The sequence below is a fragment of the Uranotaenia lowii genome, chromosome 3, assembly GCF_029784155.1.
Source record: "Uranotaenia lowii strain MFRU-FL chromosome 3, ASM2978415v1, whole genome shotgun sequence".
Taxonomy (NCBI): Eukaryota; Metazoa; Arthropoda; class Insecta; order Diptera; family Culicidae; genus Uranotaenia; species Uranotaenia lowii.
The window spans coordinates 352257743-352282105 of NC_073693.1; the positions used below are offsets into that span (position 1 = coordinate 352257743).

The 24363-nt window shown below is 36.1% G+C and overlaps 2 protein-coding genes across 9 annotated transcripts in view; one reads left to right on the top strand and one right to left on the bottom strand.

Annotated features, from left to right (window-relative positions):
- Positions 1-24363, bottom strand: part of LOC129754674 (high affinity cGMP-specific 3',5'-cyclic phosphodiesterase 9A) — a 711945-nt gene that overhangs the window by 76166 nt on the left and 611416 nt on the right. For all 8 annotated transcript variants that reach the window (XM_055750864.1, XM_055750866.1, XM_055750865.1 and 5 more), the window contains one exon: positions 10429-12037. In XM_055750864.1, coding sequence (XP_055606839.1) covers positions 10429-11839 — 1411 coding nt within the window. In that variant the 5' untranslated portion in view covers positions 11840-12037. The remainder of the gene's footprint in view (positions 1-10428; positions 12038-24363) is intronic.
- Positions 15931-17110, top strand: LOC129754676 (uncharacterized). The gene is made up of 2 exons (XM_055750874.1): positions 15931-16418; positions 16477-17110. Exons 1-2 carry the CDS (start codon positions 16002-16004, stop codon positions 16804-16806), a joined length of 747 nt encoding a protein of 248 aa, XP_055606849.1. The 5' UTR covers positions 15931-16001; the 3' UTR covers positions 16807-17110.

Below are 24363 nucleotides of genomic sequence, written 5' to 3' on the forward strand. Positions count from 1 at the left end.
ATTGACAGTTTGGTCTAAAAGTTACAACCACTCAGGATTGATTATCGAGAAAAAATGCTTCGTTAGATAGAAGTGGAAACATCAACCCCGTCTAATGAAGGGATTGGGAAAAAAGACAACAAATCGGCAAATATGTAACGAGTTTATTTTTATAACAGTTGAAATATCTCAGTGAAAAATGTAGAACAATTTTAACAAAAAATATATTGATCTATAGCTATGAGATAGCCTTAATATGTTCCAAAACTAAGGAAAAAAAGTGCAATTGGGTTAAAATCCCAAGAAAAAAAGTACTTAAAATCTAGTTTTTACGCCCCTGCGGTTATGCAATTTTTGAAACAAAAAAAAACTGTTGGAAATTTACTCTAACGATAATTTTTCTCCTAGAATAAAAGTTGATTTCAAGATAAAACTGAACTTTTGTGAAGTTTTCAGCGAAAAAAATTGGCTTTTAGATGGTTAAAAATAGTTCTTGCACATTTTTATCTTTTTTGAATCTGTGTTTTCTACAGAACTGAAGCTAAACCAAATCCATTAAGGTTTTGGAAGTCAAATGCATCAATTGATGTCGCGGAGTTGATGATGTCAGATTTTGTTAACTTATCATTGGGTCGCCTGAACAAGATTTGCGTTCTAAAAATTGACTCTAAAGATAAGCCAACTGGTCAGAATTTAACACTGCAGAACAAATTTCGTCGAGATTGCAGTGTGCTGTCGGAATTTCCAAAATATTTGAAACACACTATATAAAGGATGAGTTTTTCTATTTTTACTCTATTCTTATCGAAAATATCTGTTTTCAGTATAAGAAGTTATAGAAAACGAACAGACGGTTACAGCAAGAAATATTCAACAAACAAGCACGGTGTCTCTGATGGAACGATTTTATTTATCGAAAATTAGCATCGCTAATTTTTGCACCATTCGAAAGCTGGGACTTTCCCCTTTCATTTGAGCCCAAATTTGAAATAATCCACCGGGGGGTCTAGAACATTTTATTTTTTTGAAGATTTTTTAACCTTTTTAACAGTTTTTTCAAAGACAAAATCATACTCATCACTGTGGAAATGCTCGTCTTACCTTTAGCGTAAATCCAACGTCATATGTTAATAACATGATTTAATAGGAAATTTCCCTGGCTACAATTTTGTCGAAGACATCAAAGTGATACAAATTGGAAGAAAAGCGTTGGAATGTCACAAACAGAGTGATTATTATTTCATTTGAAAAATCTAATAAAACTTCTCACCACTGATTGTACTATGACCAGAAAAAATATTCTACGAGCTTAGTTATTGATTGTAGAGTGTATAAATGTTCAAAACGGTTTATTGGCAATAGAAAATCAATCTTTTACATAAAATTGATCAGGATTATCTGAAGTTATGAGCATTTTTGGGGTTTTATCATCCCGGAACAAATATGACATTCTTTTTTTTTGTCTAATTTTTCAAAAAATCCCAAAGTAAGGGATAAATAAAGTTTAAGGTATTTTTTTCCAATGTATTGAAAATTTGAATAAATTTTTAATTTGAATTTAAAGCATTTCAAGCCACTGCTTTAAATACTGTTCATGACACGATGTTATATTTTGTTTTCATAGAAGAAAAAAAAAACATTTTTGAGGAAAGCCAAAAATGCAGAAATCCACAGACAAATGTTTGCAGTGTTCCATAGTATCGGATAAAAACCCATGTTTTTTTTATTTTATCTAGGATATTTGAAAAAAAAAATCATCAATTTGAACAAACGCAAAATTTTAAGAAAACGAAATAAAAAGTTCGCAAAAAATCTGTTGACTTCAGATCTGACAACTCAAAGTGAATTGAGAGAATATTTTCAGATTAAAGTATTACATCAAATCAACCTCTTATAATAGTTGAAAACAGAGTTGATGTTGAGATTTTGTAATCTTATTTTTCCTTTTAATAAAAAAAAATCAATATAAGACATTTGGTTTAGTTCGTGTACTTTCGAGAAAAATGAACAATCTAGAATTTTTGCTTGAAAACTTAAATTCGACCACATTTTAACATACACGAGTGCCTCCAAAAACACCAATTTATGCAAACAAACATAAACAATGGGTTGAATTTTTTTTTTAATTTTTTTTATGACACTTTATATCACTTGTGATACCCGTGTCTAAGGTTTAACAATTAATCAAAAGTGAAAAGTATGAAAACCTTACGAAATCATCAAACAGGATGAAAGATTTTCAACAAAGATGTTTGATTTTGAAATCCAAATGAATTATTGAAAATTGGGCTGTAATGTAAGAAGTAAATCTAATTTTTTTCCTAATCCCTAATGTTTGTTCAAACTAACTTAGCTCAGAATATAAATAACTAAATTTTCAAGAGAGGCGGGAGACATTTTTTCCAGAATAAAACCCTACAAATGTTTATAATTTCAGATAATCCTGATCAATTTCATGTAAAAGATTGATTTTTTATTGTAAATGAAATGTTTTGAACATTTATGCACTCTACAATCAATAACTAAGCTCGTAGAATATTTTTTTTTGTCATAGTACAATCAGTGGTGAGAAGTATTATTAGATTTTTCAAAGAAATAATAATCACTCTGTTTGTGACATTCCAACGCTTTTCTTCCAATTTGTATCACTTTGATGTCTTCTACAAAATTGTAGCTAGGGAAATTTCCTATTAAATCATGTTATTATCATATGATGTTAGATTTACGCTAAAGGTAAGACGAGCGTTTTCACCGTGATTAGTATGATTTTGTCTTTGAAAAAACCGTTAAAAAGGTTAAAAAATCTTCAAAAAAATAAAATGTTCTAGACCCCCCGGTGGATTATTTCAAATTTGGGCTCAAATGAAAGGGGAAAGTCCCAGCTTTCGAATGGTGCAAAAATTAGCGATGCTAATTTTCGAAAAATAAAGTTTTCTCCCAGAGACACCGTGACAAGTGTACCCAAATAGCGGCTGAGGAAAATAAAAAAAAAAAGTTTGTTCAGGAATAAATTAACGTGAACAAACAAAACTTGACTACAAGAATAGGAAAGGATAAGATTAACTGAATTATTCACATAATTGCTCATCAATCGCTGTCATAAATATAGCAAAATTTAGAAACAAAAAACTTATTTAGTTTAAGGGTGGTCCAAAATAGGTCCAGTGGGTGGTCCAAAACAGAAACCTGGTGGTCCAAAATACCGACCAGAGTAATAATCGAAAAAACGACTTTTTAGGCTTAAATCGTGCTACATTGCAACAAACGACGATATGTTTTGATAGGAAAAGCCTTGATCTTCGTAATGAACGGATAAAGCAATCGAAAATTATAACATGAACTTTTTTAATTCAGAAAATAGCACAGCCACTCCCCAAAGCGATCCAAAATTGGTCCGTTACCCTAGTTGTCGAATAAGAATCATTAAAATTTCTCTAGCTCTAAGACCGCGCCTGGTCTCAGGTGAAATTTGGTGAAGTCGTGTCTCATGAAAGGGGGCGGTGGCGGCTGGTGAAGAAAAGACAAGAAGTGTTTGCACAGGAATTAGTTTGGCTTTGATACAACTTGTGGTTTTAGAGTGATGAGAATTCAGGTATTTTAAGCGTTCCCAGCGAGAAGTTTCTCTTTTAAGGGAACGCTGGCTGACAGGCTACCGGAAACCGGACTGTTGGTTTAGTTCATAGCATGAACGTTTCCAAAATGGATCTCATGTGTTGCTTGATCAGGGCTTTAAATTTGATGATGTTCCTTTCAGAACGTACGTTTACAGGTAGTCGGTTGTAACAAACCTTACCATAGTAAGTGAAGGCTTTCTTAGCGAATTCAGTGGTAGGTTGACTTACATACAGGCTACTTTGATTTCTCAAAGAATACCTGTGATCAGGACGTTCGTAATTTTGGTTGTGATGTGCAAGTGGGTTTTGCAGGTGGTTGTGGATTATAGATGCTGCTTGTAGCTCCCTCAGTGCGTTGATTGGCAAAGTAGATTCGTCTGCTTCGGCATACAGGTTCATAGTAGGATACAATCTAGGTCGCTTGTATACAGCTTTCAAACAACGGTTTTGAGCTGTCTGAAGAGGTTTGAGTCTTGAACGGCTAGCAGCTCCCCAGATGAATATTAGATATTTGAGCTTGGATTGGACAAACGCATGGTACATAATGGAGAGTTGTTTTACAGGTATAAAGCTACTGATTTTCCAAAACAGACCACTTGCCGACGTAACATCACTCTTCAATTTTTGTATGTGGTTTGTCCATTTTAACGCTGAATCGATGGTCAGTCCAAGATAAGTGAATTCAACTACTCGTTCAATCTTCTCGGAATCGACAATTAGGTCGCATTGTCCTGTATCAGCAATTCGGAAAGGTGATAAAACCATGTGTTTCGTTTTAGATAGATTTAAAGACAACATGTTCTCGCTGAAGTATTCCTGAAGTAGTCTCATATCTTCAGCTTTGTGCTGGATCATTACATCGAGATTTTCTTCAGTGTAAAGAAGACAGGTATCATCGGCAAATAACAGTGGTTTCCCATGAAGATTTAAGTTTGGCAGATCATTAACGTAGATTAGGAACAACAAGGGACCCAAATTACTGCCTTGAGGCACTCCTACTTTGAGAGGACGGAGGTCACTTTGAAAGCCATTCAGCTTTACGTATTGGTTTCTATTTGACAGAAAGCTTTTCATAAGGTCATGCGCAGGGCCACGTATTCCATAGTATTCTAATTTTTTCAGAAGAATCGAGTGGTCAATAGTGTCAAATGCCTTTTTGAGATCCAGAAAAAGGAGGCCATTTTTCTTTTTGGCTTCAATTGCATGATAAATTTCAGCGAATAAATCTGAAATTGCGGTTGTGGTGCTTGATCCTAAGCGAAATCCATATTGAAACTCATAGAATGTACTATTTTGTCGGAAGAAATCGGTTATACGAGAGACCAACATTTTTTCGAGAAGTTTACTCAAAACTGGCAGAACTGATATCGGACGATAGTTGTTGGAATCTGTTTTTGGTCCTTGTTTATGAACCGGTACAACTCTGGCAGTTTTTAGGCAATCTGGAAATCTTCCGTTTGAAAGGCTTTCGTTAAAGACGTCTCTCATTAAATCCGAAAAAATACGGAAATGTCGCTTGATAAAGTGGACCGGAATTCCATCGTCACCCACACTTTTACTGGAATCGAGGTCTTTAATAAGCAAAATGACTTCTTGTGTACTCGCGGGTCGGAGAAATATTGAGTTTTGAAGAGGGGTTAAGGTCTGGAATCTATTAACATCACCACGACTTGTGATCGTTGCAGCAAGCTGGGGTCCAATGTTACTGAAAAACTCGTTAAACTCGTTTGCAACCATTAGTTGATCCTCAATTAGATTGCCGCCAACATTCAGCTTAATTTCTTTACTCATGATTTTCGATGTTCCTGCAAGTGTGTTGAGGCATTTCCACATATTTTTGGAAGAAACGTTGCTGAATAAGTTTCTGAAGTACTCTCGTTTAGTATCTTCTTTTAGTTTTTGGAGTCTTTTAGAAGTGTACTTCAATAGATCACGAAGATAGGTACTATTTGGATTTCGTTTGAATTTACCAAGAATTTTATCCTTCATTTTCATCCACTTCCAAATATCTAGCGTGATCCAAGGGCAAACCCCTTTAACCTTCGCTTTTATTTTATAAACTGTAGAGCATTCTTCTTTCAATCTCTTATACAATTCGATAATTTTATTTAGTCGTTCGTGGGGTGGGCAGTTGTTCATGGTGCTTACATTTGTTTCAAATTTCTCATTGAGTAGATCATTTCGTACAACAACTTTTTCAAGCTCCTGAAAGCAGATGGTTTTTCGCATACTGACTGATGAAATTATGCAGCAGTGGTCACTGATATCCGTGAAAAGAGTTTCATTTAAGACCCTAGATTGAAGAGGCTCGGAGCATAGAACGTGGTCCAATATGTTACTACTTGTGGGTCTCGTAACATGCGTATTTGTGACATAGAAATTGTACGATTTAAGAAGTTCTATATACTCAACAGAGTTTGGCGCGGTGGTATTGTTCACGGGAATATTTATATCGCCGACTATCACGCAAGGAGTCCTTGGGTTAGAGTTTGACAAAATAGTTTCAAGTTTGACAAAAAAGTTTGTAATACTGTACGAAGGAGGCCTATATATCGCATGTACACTTATAGATTGTTCATTGATCTTTAGAGTAATGTGAATATGGTGAAACCCAGCTTCAAGTTCACAGCTGATCTGCTCATATTTAAGCCTATTTTTTATGTACACAGCAAGACCGCCACCCATACTCTCGTTTCTACAGGAGAATATGCTTTTATAGTCGGGGATGTTGAGGAGATGTGAACGATTTTCTTTTACCCATGTCTCCCCCAGGATAATGACATCCATCGTTTCTGTCAACTGATGCAAAATTAATTTCAAATCATCGAATTTTGATAAATTGTTTAAGCCTCTAGTATTGAGTTGAAATATTTTAAGTGTGCTACAGTTTTTCCAAGTATTACATTTATTTTTATTTAATTCATCAATATTATTATAATAGTAATTATTCGAAGAAAAATCCATAATATTAAATCAAAGTAGTGCTGGTTTCTCAGTTTTCAATTGATGATCTGCATACGTTTAGGCGATGACACTGCATATGAAGAAGCGGACGAGTAGTTCAGGGTTCGTTTGTTTTTCCTTTCCAGCATAAGCAGCAAATCTTTTTTGGACCCGATTTTCTCAACCTTTGCTCCATCAGCTTTCTTTAAAAGTACTTTTCCATCACGTCCCGGCCAGATGTATTTGTAACCCAATTCGTCCTGAACCTGCCTCGATTCTTTAAGCAGCTCTTTCCCAAACGAAGTCAATTCGTCCCGAAGAGTTACCGTTTTAATCGAACCACGATAGCAGGTACCAATATCAGCCGCTTTCAAAATTCCATGCACCCGCTTTTTGTCAAACAATTCTTCTTTCTTAGTTTCCGTTTGAAAAACTACTAATACAGGAGCGGCATCTTTTTGATTGTTATTTCCGTTTAAACGTTTAACGCTGACGATGTCGTTCGTTTCCAGTTTACAAGCTACTAAATTTCCAATAGCAAAAATTTTTTCGCGAAGATTTTCATTTTCCGTTACTGGTAACCCTAAGATGATAGCATTGCGTGCAAGTCCCTTCCGATTTAATTGATCGAGCTCTAATTCAAGTCCCTCCAATCGCTTAGTTAGGTCGACGTTTTTTTCCTTACACTCCTCGATTTCTGTTCTCAACTCGTGGTTCTCGGATCTCAGCAAAGCTAACTCCTGTCTAAAATCCTCGAAACCGTTTGTTAGGCTGTCAAATTTAGCTGCCAGAAAATCTTGAGAAGCTTCGATACTTTCATTAGTTTTTTTAATTTCAGCTATCTGATGTTGTGATTGTTCGATAGCAATACGAACGTTGGCTGACTCGAGTCGCACTTCTCGGACTGTTTGCATTTGAAACAAGGCTTTATACATTGGATTTCAACGTTCATCAAAAAGAGAAGTCGTTGGCTTAATGTTTTGTGCACAAGATATGAATTCAGAACGTTACTACTCTACCAACTTCACATCCAAAAATGGAGACTTTCTATCTGGTGAAGCGTTTGCTCGATCTCACTATGCGTTCGACGAATCGAAATCGCCTTCAAGTAGGCAATATAATTGAACGCTGGTGCATGCCATACACCAACGCTAGGAAATATTTCAAAAAGTGGGTGGAAGAATCGACCTTTGTGGATTTTTCTTTAAAGGGAGTTAAAACTTATGTTCTTTTATGGCAAGTCTCATAAGTAACAGAATTCGAACTACCAATTTTGATTTAGTTGATTTGTAAAACCTGAATTCAAACAGAAAGTTTCCACGGTTCAACTAGAAATTTTCTCTAATCTTCGACTCAAAAAGTCTTCAAGGCATCGACAATCCGATTAGCAAAGATTAAACAAACGAGCCAGTAGATCAACTAACTAACTGTATGTATGTGTACTTATATCGGCTGTTTAAAAGTTTCCATGGGCTAGTCGGTACTTGATTTAGTTGGTGCTCTGCTCAGTGAAGGAACAATTTAATTGGTTGTTGAATTGAAGAAGGAAAAGTTAACGGCCATTGTGAAGTCCTACCTATGTTGGAACATTCGAGTGCAGTTCGGAAAGTTCACGCTTCCGGATTATGAAACTATGGCAAATTAAAACTGCAGCCGGTAACAAACAGTGGAAATTTAATCCTTTCGAGAAAAATTGGTGTACCTTCTCGACAAATAATTAGCCTGAAAATAGCTCAAATCCTCTTCCTTGGAAAATTAAGATGTGAAAAACAAAAAGTTTGATGAGAAAACCCAAAAAAAAATTGAAATTTTAACAATTTCTTTCTAAACCCTTATGAACTCGAATATTGCCAATTAATTCTTGTCCCTCATGTTTTACTTTTGATTTTTGTTTTTACTGATAAAAACTGACGTTTGACTTCTGATATTCGACTTCTGGTATCAGACTCTAGCTAGACTTAATTCTCGTTTATTAAACCGTATCTTTAAAAAAAAAACTTTTGACTTCTAAGTGTTAAATTCAGTTTTCAGATATTTGATCTTTGACTTTGACTTCTGACTGCGATTTCAGACCACTGATTTTTGACTTCTGACTTCGAACCTCTGACTTTCGACTTTTGACTTATGAGATGAGTTCTGACGTCTGACTTTTGACTTCTAATTTGTGACTTCTGACTTCTGAGGAACATCTGATTTCCGACTTATAATTTCTAACTTCTGACTTCTAATTTCTGACTGTTTACCTATGATTTATGACTTAAGACTTCTGACTTTTGACTTGACTTTTGACTCTTGACTTTTGACTTCTGACTCCTGACTTCAGATTTCTGATTTCTGACTTCTGATTTCTGACTTCTGACTTCTGATTTCTGACTTCTAATTTCTGCCTTTGACTTCTGACTTCGAACTGCTGATTTCTGACTTCTGACTTCTAGCTTCTGACTTCTTATTTCTGACTTCTGACCTCTGATTTATGACTTTTAACTTGACTTTTGACTTGACTTTTGACTTGACTTTTGACTTGACTTTTGACTTGACTTTTGACTTAACTTTTGACTTGACTTTTGACTTTTGACTTTTGACTTTTGACTATTGACTTTTGACTTCTGACTTCTGACTACTGACTTCTGGCTTCAAACTTCTGACTTCTAACTTTTATGCTTCTGGCTTCTGATTTCTTATTTCTGATTTTTCATTTTAACTTTTGACTTCTGAATTCTTATTTCTGATTTCAGACTTCTGATTTCTAACTTTTAGTTAGCTTATGACAAGAAACATATTCTGAATTTTATAGTTTTTAACCCTTCCTGAAATAACAAGTTCTTGTGTCTTGAGCTCGAATGATGATTTCATTTTTTCTACCAACATTTCAGCGCAACCGAGACCTCTCCAACTGATAAAAACAACGATCAATGTCAGACTTTAAACTTATTTGTTTCAATTCGTTAACCCAAACTAGCTACAATTTATCAGCCGCACTTTCGTCCTGTGTGATAAATGGTTGTTTGCCGGGATAAGAAGCGAAAAAAAAAAGATTGAATCAACAAACAAACGTCAACCCAATAAACTCTTGCAAAGAAAACCAGCTCTCGAGTGAAAGGAAAAGGAGGTAGGTGGGTGGAAAATTCACTTCAGGAAAAATATCTGCGCAGCATCATTCCGGCAAACAGTCACAATTGTTTTGTGAATTCCTAACATGTCTTTTAAGATTTGGATGATTTGAATAAAATATTTGATAAGTTAAATTTCATGTTTTTTGTCAAGTATTTCAATTCCATTTTAATCAACCAAATGAATAATTTCTAAAGTTAAAAAATCATTTTCATATTGACAGAACAAATAATGAACCAGGTACCATAGCGTTGTTCCGGACAAACGAACAAAGTGTAGTTTTTCCCCTGACTCAGCAAGCAAAAACGGGGTTTTGTGAATTCACAGGACTGCTCTGGAAGATTAGATGGCCAGAAATTGTAATCAATCTTGCCATCCGGATGCTGGTTTGATAGCGTTTGTTCCCGGAGAGTAAAACTAAACAACAGCAGCCAATTGCGAAGAACGTTTTCATTCGGGCACACAATGTTGGAGGCAAGAATGTATTTTTTTTCCAAAAGGAAACTTTGAAGTTCTTTTTTTATTCAAGATGGGCTAAAGAACTCAAATAAAATACAATAATCAGTTAACCAACTAGATAAATTTCTTCTGATGGAGGCTCATTGAAAAACAAAAAAAAACTGTTTTTGGTGATTTTTTTTTTATCGAAAAGAAGATGGGCCATCCTCCGTGGAAGCTCTAAAAGAAGTTCGAAGGCCAAGCCACATAAACATATACTGTTTGTCAGTGTTATACCCCTTAAACGTTTAAAAACGTTTAGAAATTGAAAGCATCTACTCACACATCCAATTCATCCGTTCGGCAAACTCGATCTTCCGCTTCAGCTCCCGTATCAGCGCCCGCAGCTCCACGTCGTTGATCGCGTCGATGTTGTCGCACAGCTGCTGGAACTGCTTGGCGTTGGCAACGTTGTTCGTGAGCTCGGAGATTCGCTTTCTCAGCTTGTTGCGACCACAGGCTTCGTTGCCGCCGCCGCCGCTGCCGGTATCGACCCCACCGGCACCCGTAGTACCCACATCGTCATCGTCGTCGTCGTCTTCCTCCTCGTCCGGTTCGGTACTGTCCCCATCGCAACCGGTGTAGGTGATCCGAGCTGACGAAATGGGCGACGAGGTCGGTGCATCCAGTGACGGTCGCTTCTGTTGTTCCGTCGTTGATTGTTGTTGGTTCTGCAGCTGCTGTTCCTGCTGTTCGTCTGCATTGATTACAGTTTGTTGACTCGCTGTTGTGGCCACCGTCGTCGTCGTCGTCGTGGTCGTATCGTCGTCGTCCTCTTCTTTGGTATTGGTATTGGTGGTTGCTTCGCTGCTCGTTCGCTGTGGGGTCGTTGATACGCTGTTTCCGTTGCTGATCGTTTTGGCAGGAGAGTTCTGTTTGGCATCACCTTGATGATTGTCTTCGTCACCTTGGTTCGATTGGTCAGCGGTTGTTTCTCGTAGTGGGTCTACTGTGGGCTGTTGTTGTGCTGTTGCTGCTTCTTCTGCTGCTGTTGCTAGATTAGGATCTTCGAGTTCGCGATCCTGGTTCATAGTACGATCGGCCTGCGATGTAGTGAATGATTGTTGCTTTGGCTCTTTGGCGGGTTCGCTCTTGGTGGCACACTGGCTATCACACTTGGTTCGAAGTCCGTCGACTTCGCTCGACGCTTTTCGCGATGAAGATGATGTGGATGATGAAGACGGCAGGAATGGGTATACCTTCTTGCGTGATCCCGAGTCGCGCTGTTTCTTAGTCTTTTTGGATTTTTGGCTTGCTCGCCGTACCTCGGCGTAACTACGGTAGAATGTGATGAGAAAATCTTCTAATTGCGCTAATTTGGTTTGCAGCTGTTCATCGTTTGAGAGGCCGATGTCGCCGTTGTCGTTACATGAGTGGCGTCTGTTCTCGATCCGTTGCTGGCGCTTGATCGCTTCCACTGCGTGGCTCGCTTCGGCTGCTCGCTCGACTTCCTGCTGTAGCTGGGAACGGCCGTGAAGATCCGATTGCACCGGTCGTAGCTGATCGCTCTGGATGGCTCGCACCACATTCACCGGATGTTCTTCCAGACCGAGCACGATCCGCTTGTGGATGTCTTTCAGCTCGGCCAGCTCCCAGCGCTGCTCAAGGCTGCGCAATCGATCCGCTATGTATCCGACGTCGGCCAGCAGCTTCACATCTACTCCGCAGTGGCCGGCCCTTGCCTTGTGGTACATTCGCGCTGGTGCTGGTGATCCGGGTGCGATGCCGCCACCAGGAGGGCCCGGAATCCGGACGTGATCAAGCGAGGCGTGGGTGGAGATGTTCCAGCGTTGGCCAATGCTAAGCCCGTTGGTCGGTGGTTTCGATAGCAGGTGCGGCGGTCAGTCATTCAAGGGCGCTAGCGTATGAATTTCAGCAGGTTTGATGTGAGTCTGGAAATGGGAAGAGAAAAAAGTTAATGAATAGTTGAGTAGAAAAGTTTTTAAATTTTGTTGACTTTAACACGGAATTGATCCAGATATAATTAAAACTTTTCTGTGTCACTCATTGAACAAAAAATTATATGTTGCTTTGATTTATTTTCCTATTGTCAAAATTGTAAAAATTGTCATAATTATCAAAATTGTCATAATTGTTAAAATTGTACAAAATTGTCAAAATTGTCAAAATTGTCAAAATTGTCAAAATTGTCAAAATTGTCAAAATTGTCAAAATTGTCAAAATTGTCAAAATTGTCAAAATTGTCAAAATTGTCAAAATTGTCAAAATTGTCAAAATTGTCAAAATTGTCAAAATTGTCAAAATTGTCAAAATTGTCAAAATTGTCAAAATTGTCAAAATTGTCAAAATTGTCAAAATTGTCAAAATTGTCAAAATTGTCAAAATTGTCAAAATTGTCAAAATTGTCAAAATTGTCAAAATTGTCAAAATTGTCAAAATTGTCAAAATTGTCAAAATTGTCAAAATTGTCAAAATTGTCAAAATTGTCAAAATTGTCAAAATTGTCAAAATTGTCAAAATTGTCAAAATTGTCAAAATTGTCAAAATTGTCAAAATTGTCAAAATTGTCAAAATTGTCAAAATTGTCAAAATTGTCAAAATTGTCAAAATTGTCAAAATTGTCAAAATTGTCAAAATTGTCAAAATTGTCAAAATTGTCAAAATTGTCAAAATTGTCAAAATTGTCAAAATTGTCAAAATTGTCAAAATTGTCAAAATTGTCAAAATTGTCAAAATTGTCAAAAATTGTCAAAAATTGTCAAAATTGTCAAAATTGTCAAAATTGCCAAAATTGTCAAAATTGTCAAAATTGTCAAAATTGTCAAAATTGTCAAAATTGTCAAAATTGTCAAAATTGTCAAAATTGTCAAAATTGTCAAAATTGTCAAAATTGTCAAAATTGTCAAAATTGTCAAAATTGTCAAAATTGTCAAAATTGTCAAAATTGTCAAAATTGTCAAAATTGTCAAAATTGTCAAAATTGTCAAAATTGTCAAAATTGTCAAAATTGTCAAAATTGTCAAAATTGTCAAAATTGTCAAAATTGTCAAAATTGTCAAAATTGTCAAAATTGTCAAAATTGTCAAAATTGTCAAAATTGTCAAAATTGTCAAAATTGTCAAAATTGTCAAAATTGTCAAAATTGTCAAAATTGTCAAAATTGTCAAAATTGTCAAAATTGTCAAAATTGTCAAAATTGTCAAAATTGTCAAAATTGTCAAAATTGTCAAAATTGTCAAAATTATCAAAATTCGGCATCGACACAAAATGAAATACATAAAATTTGACGAAGAAATGAAATTTACTAATTACGAATGTTAAGTGAAATAGTCTGTAAGAGAAGAAATACGATGTAATTATCATACACAAACATAAATTCCACATTACACTACTTCACATAACACACATTATAAAACGAAAATGAATTACCAACACTGCACACTCACAATATAGAATAAGTAGTGAGATAACCTTGACGAAAAAGTGATACGTGAAGTGAAACGCTATAATTTAAGTGACATGTCAAATATTTATTTGCATCAATAAAATCACTTTTCAAACCTATTCGCGCGCAACGGACGTGTTTTTTACCGAAAGTTCGTTCGTTCTTGGTCTTGTTTCGCTCCGCCATCGCTGGTCAAGTTGATGACCCACGGTGCGCCTCTGGACCGTTATTATAAAAAAAAAATTGTCCATCAAATCCAAGTACGGGGCTCGATTCCTTAGGTCATTCTGCACCTCTGGGTAAATTTTAAAAAAAATCCCTAGCAGAAAATCCGAGAAATCTTGATTTTAAGGTTTTTGTTGAGAAATTTCAAAATAATTCATATTCAAATTATTCAATATCATCAAAAAACCTCCAAAAACGTCAAAAAAGTGGTCCAAGTCATTTCCAACCAGTATGTATTTGTTGCCGTTGATAAAATTATGATTATTTACAACTGACTTAACTCTCCAAACATGGCTTAAGTGTATTATAAGTATGGTTTATTAGTGGTTTAAGGTTAAATAAATCTTGTAATCATCATTGGCTTGAAACTACCTACAAGCGAATGACCAGCGAAACAGTCGACCGGCACAAAAGCGGGGACACAAGTGGGCTTTGAAAAATCAAAAGGATTCAACTTCAAATTCTCAACGTCAATTTTTGTCCTCAAAATGGATGTTCACGAAAAGAACAGAAATTTGGTTTGCGTACTCTGCCTTTCTAAGACATCGTCGCTTCGACCGATAAGTGCAGGTATAAGAGTTGTTATTCGAAATTTTCTCCAAGATTTTGAATCCAGAGAAAATTTGTATCCGTCGGTCATTTGCGGAACATGTCGCGCGTCGTGTGGAGAGTTCAGCAAGGGAGGTACAAGGGTCCCCAGGATTCGAAGTTACAAGCTCGAAAATTCAATCATCACGCAATCTCAAGGAATGTGCAAATGTGAGATTTGTGTTGCTGCCGGAATACATGAGGGCAGAAGCAACCTGCCTGGTTTTGAACCCAAGAAACTCAAGCGCGGAAGACCCAGGTCCAGTCCAGACACAGAAGACATTGATGGGTGTAAAGCGGTGGTAATTTTTAAAACTTGCTACAGTGAATACGGAAGAGGAAAAAGGCACCATTGCACTCAATCCACCCGAGCGTCGAATTTGAAAATCATTTTAATTTTGAATAATGGAGAGCCCTCGTCAAGCTCAGCGGATGCGGCAGTAGCTGACTATATGCGTTCAAAGCCAGATTCACCAGGTAAAACTATATTTTAAAATAATCACCTGCAGTGATGGTTTGAATCATTTGACTTATTTTTGAATCATTTGGTTATAACTTCTTTTGAAAACATTTTTCCATGAAATGATGTTCTAAACTTTAGTAGATACAGATCTAAGCTACAACTTTCTTGTATGTCATAAATATGTATCTTCAATGTGGTATGAATTGTAGGATTTAATCCAACCCGCTAATCCAAATGATTGTGATTACGATCATTGCTCAAAAATTTAAACTTTTCGATTTCTCATTCATAAGGCATAAGAGATACAGGTTTGTGTTGGTCACAAAAGTTGCAGCTAAGATCTAGTTCTACTAAAGTTTAGAACATCATTTCTGGGAAAAATGTTTTCAAAAGAAGTTATAAGCAAATGATTCAAAATTAAGTCAAATGATTCAAACCATCACTGATCACCTGATTTAAAAAATCCAAAAAAAAAAAATATTTTATCCATCAAGATGGAAAATGTGTTCTGCGAAATCTTCGTGGAAGACCGTCTGTATTCGAGAAAGTTTCAACTTGTCCAGAACCTCCCAAAAAACTACGTGCAGATGATTTGTTTAAGGTCAAAGGCGAAAACAATCTAAGCATGAGGAAAACAATGGGTAATTAGTATTTTATTCATAACAATGGTTGTTTTATATAATCTATCTATTATCTAGGTGTGATTAAAAGTATTCGAGCTTCTGGAGTCGATATAGAATCTGGAGTGCGGTTGAAATTGATTGAAATGAACCGGCAGCTTAAAGACTTGTTTGATGTAGTTCAGTTGTCCAGCATCACAGGAAATGTAGCACCTTCGTCAGATCATGTTGTTGCATATTGCACTGATGTACCGGAACTCATTAACCGTATCAAACGTTCAAGACCACCTGTTGATGATTTTGTGGTGAAAATAGGAATTGATGGGGGTAGGAGCTTCTTCAAGATAACGTTATCTGTGATCTCTCCGCAAATGGAACATCTGGCTGGCTTCAAGGATGGCGGCGTGAAGAAGCTTTTCATCATTGCACTTTCACCAAATCTCGCTGAAAAGTATGACAATATTTCCCCCGTTTAGACGAAACTTCTCAAATTACACGAGCTCGAATACTTGGTTGCTGGGGACCTCAAGATTATAAATATTATAATTGGCATAATGGCCCACTCTTCGAAGAATCCATGTCCATACTGTGAGGCTTTAAAGAGCGAGCTCGGTGTAGCAAACGGAACCGCGAGAACCAAAGGAAGTATAAACGAAAATTGCACAAGAAAAAAGAAATTGAATGGAAAGAACTTCGCAAGCTGCGTGAATGCCCCGTTGGTCTCGGGTAGTGATGAAGACAAAATCGTGAACCTTTGCCCGCCTCCACCGTTACATATAACGCTTGGAATTATTAATACAATTTTTAAGTCACTTGAGAAGAAAGCACCAGACTGGGTAGACTTATGGGTGGAACAAGCACAGGTGAGACACCAACAGATGACGTACGGTTTCACCGGAAGAGCTTGCCACGCGCTATTGGATGCTACCAATTGTTTGGCAGACAACCCTGAACTTTCAGATTACGTTACGGTTGGTTGTTCTACTAAATAAACTTTACCAAGTTTTTAATAAATATTACGATTTTCAGGTTCTGAATAACTTCAAAAACGTGTATGCAAAATGCTTTTCCTTTAAACTCGAGCATGGGTTTGAGGAGGCTATTGCAGATTTTGCCAGCAGCTGGGAGAAGCTGAATCTTCCATTCACATCTAAATATCACATTACAAAGTACCATGTGGCGGATTTCTGTCGAGAAGCCGGAAGAGGACTTGGGCTTCACAATGAGCAAGCCTCCGAATCCGTACATGCTGATTTTGATGTGATTTGGCAGCGATATAAAGCTCCCAAATCATCAAAGGTTTATAACGACCGTTTGTTAAACTCTTTGATTGATTACAACAGCAACCATATGTGTTAGTTTTGAGTTTTTAATATGTTCCATTCATTATTTTTAGTTGTATTGCTGTTTTATAGTTTACTTTTACTTTTTACTATTTCACTGTTTCCTTTTCCTACTAACCAATAAAAGCACCACTGATTTGAAATTCATTTTCCCCCATAACTTCACGGAAACAATAATTTAAACTAAACTTAAACCCCTAATAAACCATACTTATAATACACTTAAGCCATGTTTGGAGAGTTAAGTCAGTTGTAAATAATCATAATTTTATCAACGGCAACAAATACATACTGGTTGGAAATGGCTTGGACCACTTTTTTGACGTTTTTGGAGGTTTTTTGATGATATTGAATAATTTGAATATGAATTATTTTGAAATTTCTCAACAAAAACCTTAAAATCAAGATTTCTCGGATTTTCTGCTAGGGATTTTTTTTAAAATTTACCCAGAGGTGCAGAATGACCTAAGGAATCGAGCCCCGTACTTGGATTTGATGGACAATTTTTTTTTATAATAACGGTCCAGAGGCGCACCGTGTGACCCATTGTTGCTTCCTGCTCACCCGTTTTCGTCAGCCGTTTGGGACCCAATTCGTGGGACACTAAGAACGGAATCCTGCGTCCGTACATTGTCAAAATTGTCAAAATTGTCAAAATTGTCAAAATTGTCAAAATTTTCAAAATTGTCAAAATTGTCAAAATTGTCAAAATTGTCAAAATTGTCAAAATTGTCAAAATTGTCAAAATTGTCAAAATTGTCAAAATTGTCAAAACTTTCAAATTTTTGATGAAATTTTGAAATTTCTCGGCTTAAATTGAAATTTTTTTTCTATGGTCACGTCAAAACAAGATAAGTTTCGAAAACTATGTGACAAACTCATTCATTGACACTTTTAACTTTCAAGAGAAATCCCAGCTACGTCAAATTGGTTCCGAATGAATGAAATCAGGGACGAAAAAAGAATCCTCAACCACTAATCCGATTTTACTCGGATTTATTTTTCTGCACTGTTTGGTTCGGTTGCTCAGGTTTGGTATTGTGGGTGTCCGGAGTTTTTTTTTTCCAACGCATATCCCTTGTCCCTTGCGTTGGATCCAAATTGCTGCTGGAATTTTACCACTCGGTAATTCAATGTGTCACCATTTTGATGTTCCAACTGGCGGAACTAGAATGGTTCAAATCAGAGAGATTGGTGCCTCTGTCACGTTAAGGCAGAATTCAACAAGAGTTATTTCTTGAGTGAAAAAAAAAATTTTCAATGTTGGAACCAAGGTTTCATTTCCGGATTACCTCACAAAAATGAACCAACCTGAGGAGATTAATTTACCTTTTTATTTGCTTTCACTACAGCCCACAGGGGAAAATCTGATTTCTCCCTTTTCGGAAATAACCATAATTAATTGGGCACAATTACACCAGCACTGGTCCTATGGGTTGATGTAGCGGGATATTCGGGCCGAATAAATGAGGATGGAGCCTTTTTTGCTCGCTGGCTTTCGACTGGAAGTCCCTTTTGGTAGTCAGAAAGCGATCCCAACAATGGAATGGCTGGTATTAAATGATTATGGCAATATCAGACTAGTATATCTGTTTCAAACAGCTGAATTAAATTTTGACGTGTTAATATGCTACTGATCATCAATTATTCTTTTATTGGATTGCTGGATTTTGTAACAAATTTTGAAAAAAATCAATAGATTTCTGTTTTACTGTATCTGTTGCTTTAAGTTTTTTTTACTCAAGTCCCAAGCTGACGTGTCTTAAAATAACACCATTAACATTTTAAGTGGGCAGAACCTCAAAATATCTCAAGGATTGTAGTTAATTATAATTTGATTGGATAAGGACTCCAAAACAGCTCCGGTGGGTCAGCAAGGGTTAAGTGAAAGGGTGAAAGACAAAGTTTCTGAAAGCCTTCGCCTTGGAAGATTAGCTGCTGCTTCTGGTCCATCTGGCTCGGTGAAGCAAGTGGATTTGTCCCGAGATGGCTAGTATTTAGTTGAGGCGAGATTAAACCGCGTTTCTCAATCGCGATAATGAAGCGCTAATTGACGGATGGTAAACCGGGCGATTATTCCGCTCCTTGGGTTTGAGTAATTTTCAATATTAATTATCGTTATGGATGAGATGAGCTCAGGTGGACCGCTTCGATTGAGCTGATTGAATAACTCTCTAGTTATGGCAGACTCTAGTCAGCCTATTCATGTGTTCTATGTACTTTTTTTAATACATTATCACGAATTGAAGATTAAGAAATAAATAAAAATTATTTAAAATATTAAATCTTACTCAAACCACAGTTACAGTGATACATAAATATTGATTAAGCATCATCAGAAAGTCAATGTTTCTCTTTCCCAATAATTGATAGCTCATTCGTGTATCGAATAACATTGCTAACTAATTGCCGCATAAATATTTGAATGTACCTCTACTCATATATAAACGCGCTACCATTGCATTCGATGCACTAATTAAATCAACAGAAATCAAATGAATGAATGTTACCTACCGGAATTGGCCACAAAATTTAACCGCGCCCCAATGAACACCGCAAAATGCCATTCGAAATTAACCGGAGCAGATTGTGGGAAAATGCCAAATGGCCAAATTATCACCACCGCACACACTAATCCTAATAGGATTATCTCACCGTGGAGATTTTTCTGTTTCTGGACTAATTCTCTAATTTCGGTCGATTTTCACCAGTTGCTTGAGGAATTTGCACACCGAATAATCGATTAGAAGCAATTTATTATTTTCAATCGGATATCAAAAGCATCATTCACACTTGACGAGATGAAAAACTCTACTGAAAATATTTCAACCTGTATCAATTTTAACTTAAATATGAAAACTTTTTGAAATTTAGGTTATTAGGAATACACTCCTTTTTTGGAAAGTCTGTCCATGTTGTGAAAATTTTTCAATGATTTGAGAGTAAATTTTAATTTATAATTGAGAATTTTAATTTTGATAAATTTTTCATATCGCAATTGGAAAATGAAAAATTGAGATTTGATTTCAAAAATTGTTTTTTAACATTCTCCAATGTGCATTTTTATCATCGAATGTCAGAAACTACAGCCATAAAAGTTCGAGTAAGAAATTTTGTTTCAACACAATAAATTCTATATCTATAAAAATGGATTGCTATCTGTCTGTCTGTTTCCTATGGCAGGTGAGAGTATTGGAGGCCTGGAAAGGTTCCTATGATGGTTTGAGACCCCTCCTGCAAACACGGAGAGGGGAGGGAGTCTCCCAAACAAAAGACAAATGTTTGCATAACTCGAGAACAGATCAAGCGAATGGAGCCAAATTTGGCATGGGAGGGTATTTGGATACGAAATGTATTGCTTTAATTATTTGGGACCCCTCCCTCATTCTAGTAGGAAGATAGAAATAAGGGGAGGGGGCCTTTTTTATATTTTTTTACATAACTCCAAAACATAAATAAGCAAATTGAATCAAATTTGGCATGCGAGGGTAATTGGGTACGAGAAATGTTCTAGCTTTGGATGAAATGCTATCCCAGTTGAGAAGTGCTACCCAATTTTCAAGGGATTATAGGCATTTTCGACGATACAATCGTGCTAAACAGGTAAATTTTTCCTACCAAGGATTTTTAGCATATTTTTAAAGGTTCGCAATATCGACGATAGGTGGTAAAATAAGACAGAAAATGATCGGATTTTTGTTATAAATGTAATGTCAGTGTGATTCGTGGTAACACTTTCTTCTTCCATTACTGATTATAATTTTAATGGCATGTGCGGCGGAATGAAAACTAGAGAGAATTTATTTTATAGAATTTGAAAGAAAGGTGGATAGACAGGCATTAGTGCGCCAATAGGAGAAAGCTTGATAGGTGTTGAAATTTTAGGCTAGAGGGCATGTCTTCCATTATTGGGGAGATAGGAAAGGAAAAGGGACTCCTTTACAACTTCTGGCATAACTTGAGAACTATTCGAACATATGGAACCAAATTTGATATGGGAGAGCGAGAAATAGTTATATCTATCATTATTTGAAACGCCTCCTTTCTTGCATTGGGGATTAGACTGAGTCAATTTGGGGTAATTTTCGAATTTCTGAAACCCTGGGGTCTTAAAAGTTTCGTTTTGTCCTAAAACTCATCCATGATTTTTTGCCGAATTTTTAAGTAACGTTTACATGAGTAAATTTGGACTTTTAGGTTTGTATGGGAAAATTTAAAATTTTGTACTGAAAAACGAACATGGTTTTTCTTTTAGCTCTGGTTCCAAGCCATTCCACCCTTTATGTGCCAATTTATAAATTTCTTAAAGGAAATTTTCCGCTTAACAACATTGCCGAAGACCGTTACTTATTATCTCTCCAGACAACGAAGTTATAACCAATGTAATGAAGGTATGTCTTTTGGCATTGAAGGCAATTCAAATAAACCCGCAACACTGCTGGGTACAAACGAGAGATTGCTTGACTGATTTGCTCGTAGATGTTTTCTTTCAAATTTTATCATATTAGTCTCTTCGAAGCGATTGTTGTTTACATTAGGAGCCACTCTTTGATGGTTTCTATAAATAAAAATGACTATGCTTGAAGGGCTGGCATTCAATTGATTGCAAGCGCATCAACATTTCACATAGAGCTGGAACAGCAAAACAACGAACCCCACACTCAGTATTAAAAACACCTATATTAGAATCGTTGTCGCTCGGCCTGTTCTTGACCGATATTCATAAATAGGATATCAAAATGAAGATAAAAGATTCGTTTAGCATTTTGTTAAAAAAAAATTGAGAACCAAATCATGAGGTCTTAAGAAAAGTTGCTTCAACTGAACGCCTTTTGCTGAAACATTTTCCCCCGGGTAACCATAAATACATATGCAATAATTCAAATATCGGATATTTAATGTATTTAAATTAAAAGCGAATACTTATAATGTATCTTTTTGTTATTAGAAACTCTAATCTTTTTTTCGATCTGAACTCTGGCATTTGTTTTCGGCCAGCTTGTTGGGCGATGTTGTTGTGCTGTTCCAGCTCTATGTGAAATGTTGATGCGCTTGCAATCAATTGAATGCCAGCCCTTCAAGCATAGTCATTTTTATTTATAGAAACCATCAAAGAGTGGCTCCTAATGTAAACAACAATCGCTTCGAAGAGACTAATATGATAAAATTTGAAAGAAAACATCTACGAGCAAATCAGTCAAGCAATCTCTCGTTTGTATCCAGCAGTGTTGCGGGTTTATTTGAATTGCCTTCAATGCCAAAAGACATACCTTCATTACATTGGTTATAACTTCGTTGTCTGGAGAGATAATAAGTAACGGTCTTCGGCAATGTTGTTAAGCGGAAAATTTCCTTTAAGAAATTTATAAATTGGCACATAAAGGGTGGAATGGCTTGGAACCAGAGCTAAAAGAAAAACCATGTTCGTTTTTCAGTACAAAATTTTAAATTTTCCCATACAAACCTAAAAGTCCAAATTTACTCATGTAAACGTTACTTAAAAATTCGGCAAAAAATCATGGATGAGTTTTAGGACAAAACGAAACTTTTAAGACCCCAGGGTTTGAGAAATTCGAAAATGACCCCAAATCGACTCAGTCTATTGGGGATATAGGAAGCGATGGTACAATTCTTTGCAAAAATTGAGAACTTATACGTGGAAATGGAATCAAATTTTACACGGAAAAGAATTGGGCCACCAAAATGATTCTATTTTTATTTAAGGCACCACCCTTTTTCCAATGAGTACGATGGTGGGAGAGGCCCTAATAAAAATTTTGTAGGCATAACTTAAAGATTAATCATGCAAATGAAATCATATTGGGCATAGGAAGGTGTTTGGGTACGAAATATGTTTCTAAGATTGTTATAAAACCTTACGCCTTTCTGCAATGAGAGGGAAGGAGGGGGCTCTATACCATTTTGTTGTTTCGCCTGATTATTCATCATCTAATGGAATCAAATTTGATATGAGAAGGTTTTTGGGAACGAAAAAATGGGTATGATTATAAGAAACGGCTGCCTTCTTCAAGTAGTGGGAGTGGGAAGAGGAAAGGGCATTTTTAGCATTAATCGAGCATTTATCAATCAAAAAGAACCATCTTTTATAAGTGAGGCTGTTTGCAAACGAATAAATTGAGACCCTCTGTTTTTTCAAGGTGAAGTAGGAAATGAGACAAGGTTTTAATTTCATATTATTATGAAACAACGTTATTTAGATACCAACAATGCTTTTATGGAGGTTCGTGAGCCCTCCCCACTTTGGAAGAATAGAAGGTGGAGAATCCATATCGATAAAACATACATATTGGTATAATTAGAGAACTCATTAAACTTACGAACACAAAGTACAAATTTCAGATCTTTAAAACAAATTGAAAGATCAAGTTACACTTAATAAGATGAAATCCTCTTTGTATTAAAATTCCATACGCCAGCTGCAGCTCTCATTTTAAAATAGTTGCTTCTGATTTCTGTTGAAATTGATTTTAAATGATACTTTTAAGAAAACTTAAAAATTTAGATAATTTAGGCAAATTTCATTTATTTGTGCAAGGTGTAGCAAAGCACACCGGGTCAGCTAGTTATCTATAAACCGGATTTTTAAATAAATTATAAATGCTCATTTGAGAAATCAGGTCTAGGATTAATTTTCATAATTTTGATAAGATAAGGTTGGCAAAAATTTTTCAGCACGTATCAAGGCCGGACAAATCCGGACTATTTCATCTTAAAACCTATCAAAATCTGGGCATTTTATTTCAAGACTATCGACCAAAAATCCGGGCAATATCCGGACTAATTTGGACAAAACCCAGGAATTACTCAAACAAAAGTTTAAAAAAAAAACTTGAAAAAAAAAATTATTTCATAAAAATTTATGAGTAGGGGAAAGTCGGGTAAGACGGAAACCCTAAGGTAAAATCGCAATAGAAAATCAGATATTGCTTTTTTCATCGCAGATTTCGTGCAGATGGGCAGTTTAGATTGTTTGCTATCGCATATACCATTGGAATTAGTAAATTTACTTCATCAAGATGATTCTATAGCTATTTAAAACATGCTTGCAAACTACACTTTTCAAAAATGGTCGACTAAAACGGACACTGCTCCGAAAAGGTACATTTTGCCGCAAAAATTGCTGTAAAAGTAGATATTTTTGTGAGTTAAGTATTTGAAAATGTTTTTCAACCCAAATGGGACCAACTGGTCCGAGTCCAGAAGCAAAACAGTGTGGTTTAGGAATTCCGTGTGTTATATGCGCTTTCTTTACCGGAGATCCTGTTTTTACAGTTATTATGGCCTGGTTGAGATGGTGAGTGCTATTCAACCGACAATTGTTCTTACCAAGGTCTTTTGAAGGCGTATGGAGGATTAATCCGATGAAAAAATTAAAATACCTGGAGAAACTTATGCGTCCGTCTTACCCGCCTAAACAATTTTTTTTTCAAAACGAGTTCGCTGATTTTCCTACAGATGATTTAAAAGAAGTCTAATAAACACTCTTCCTTTGAAAACGGTTGAAATTTTCAAAAATTTTGGGAGTTATGAACTATTTTATGAGGAGAGAAAA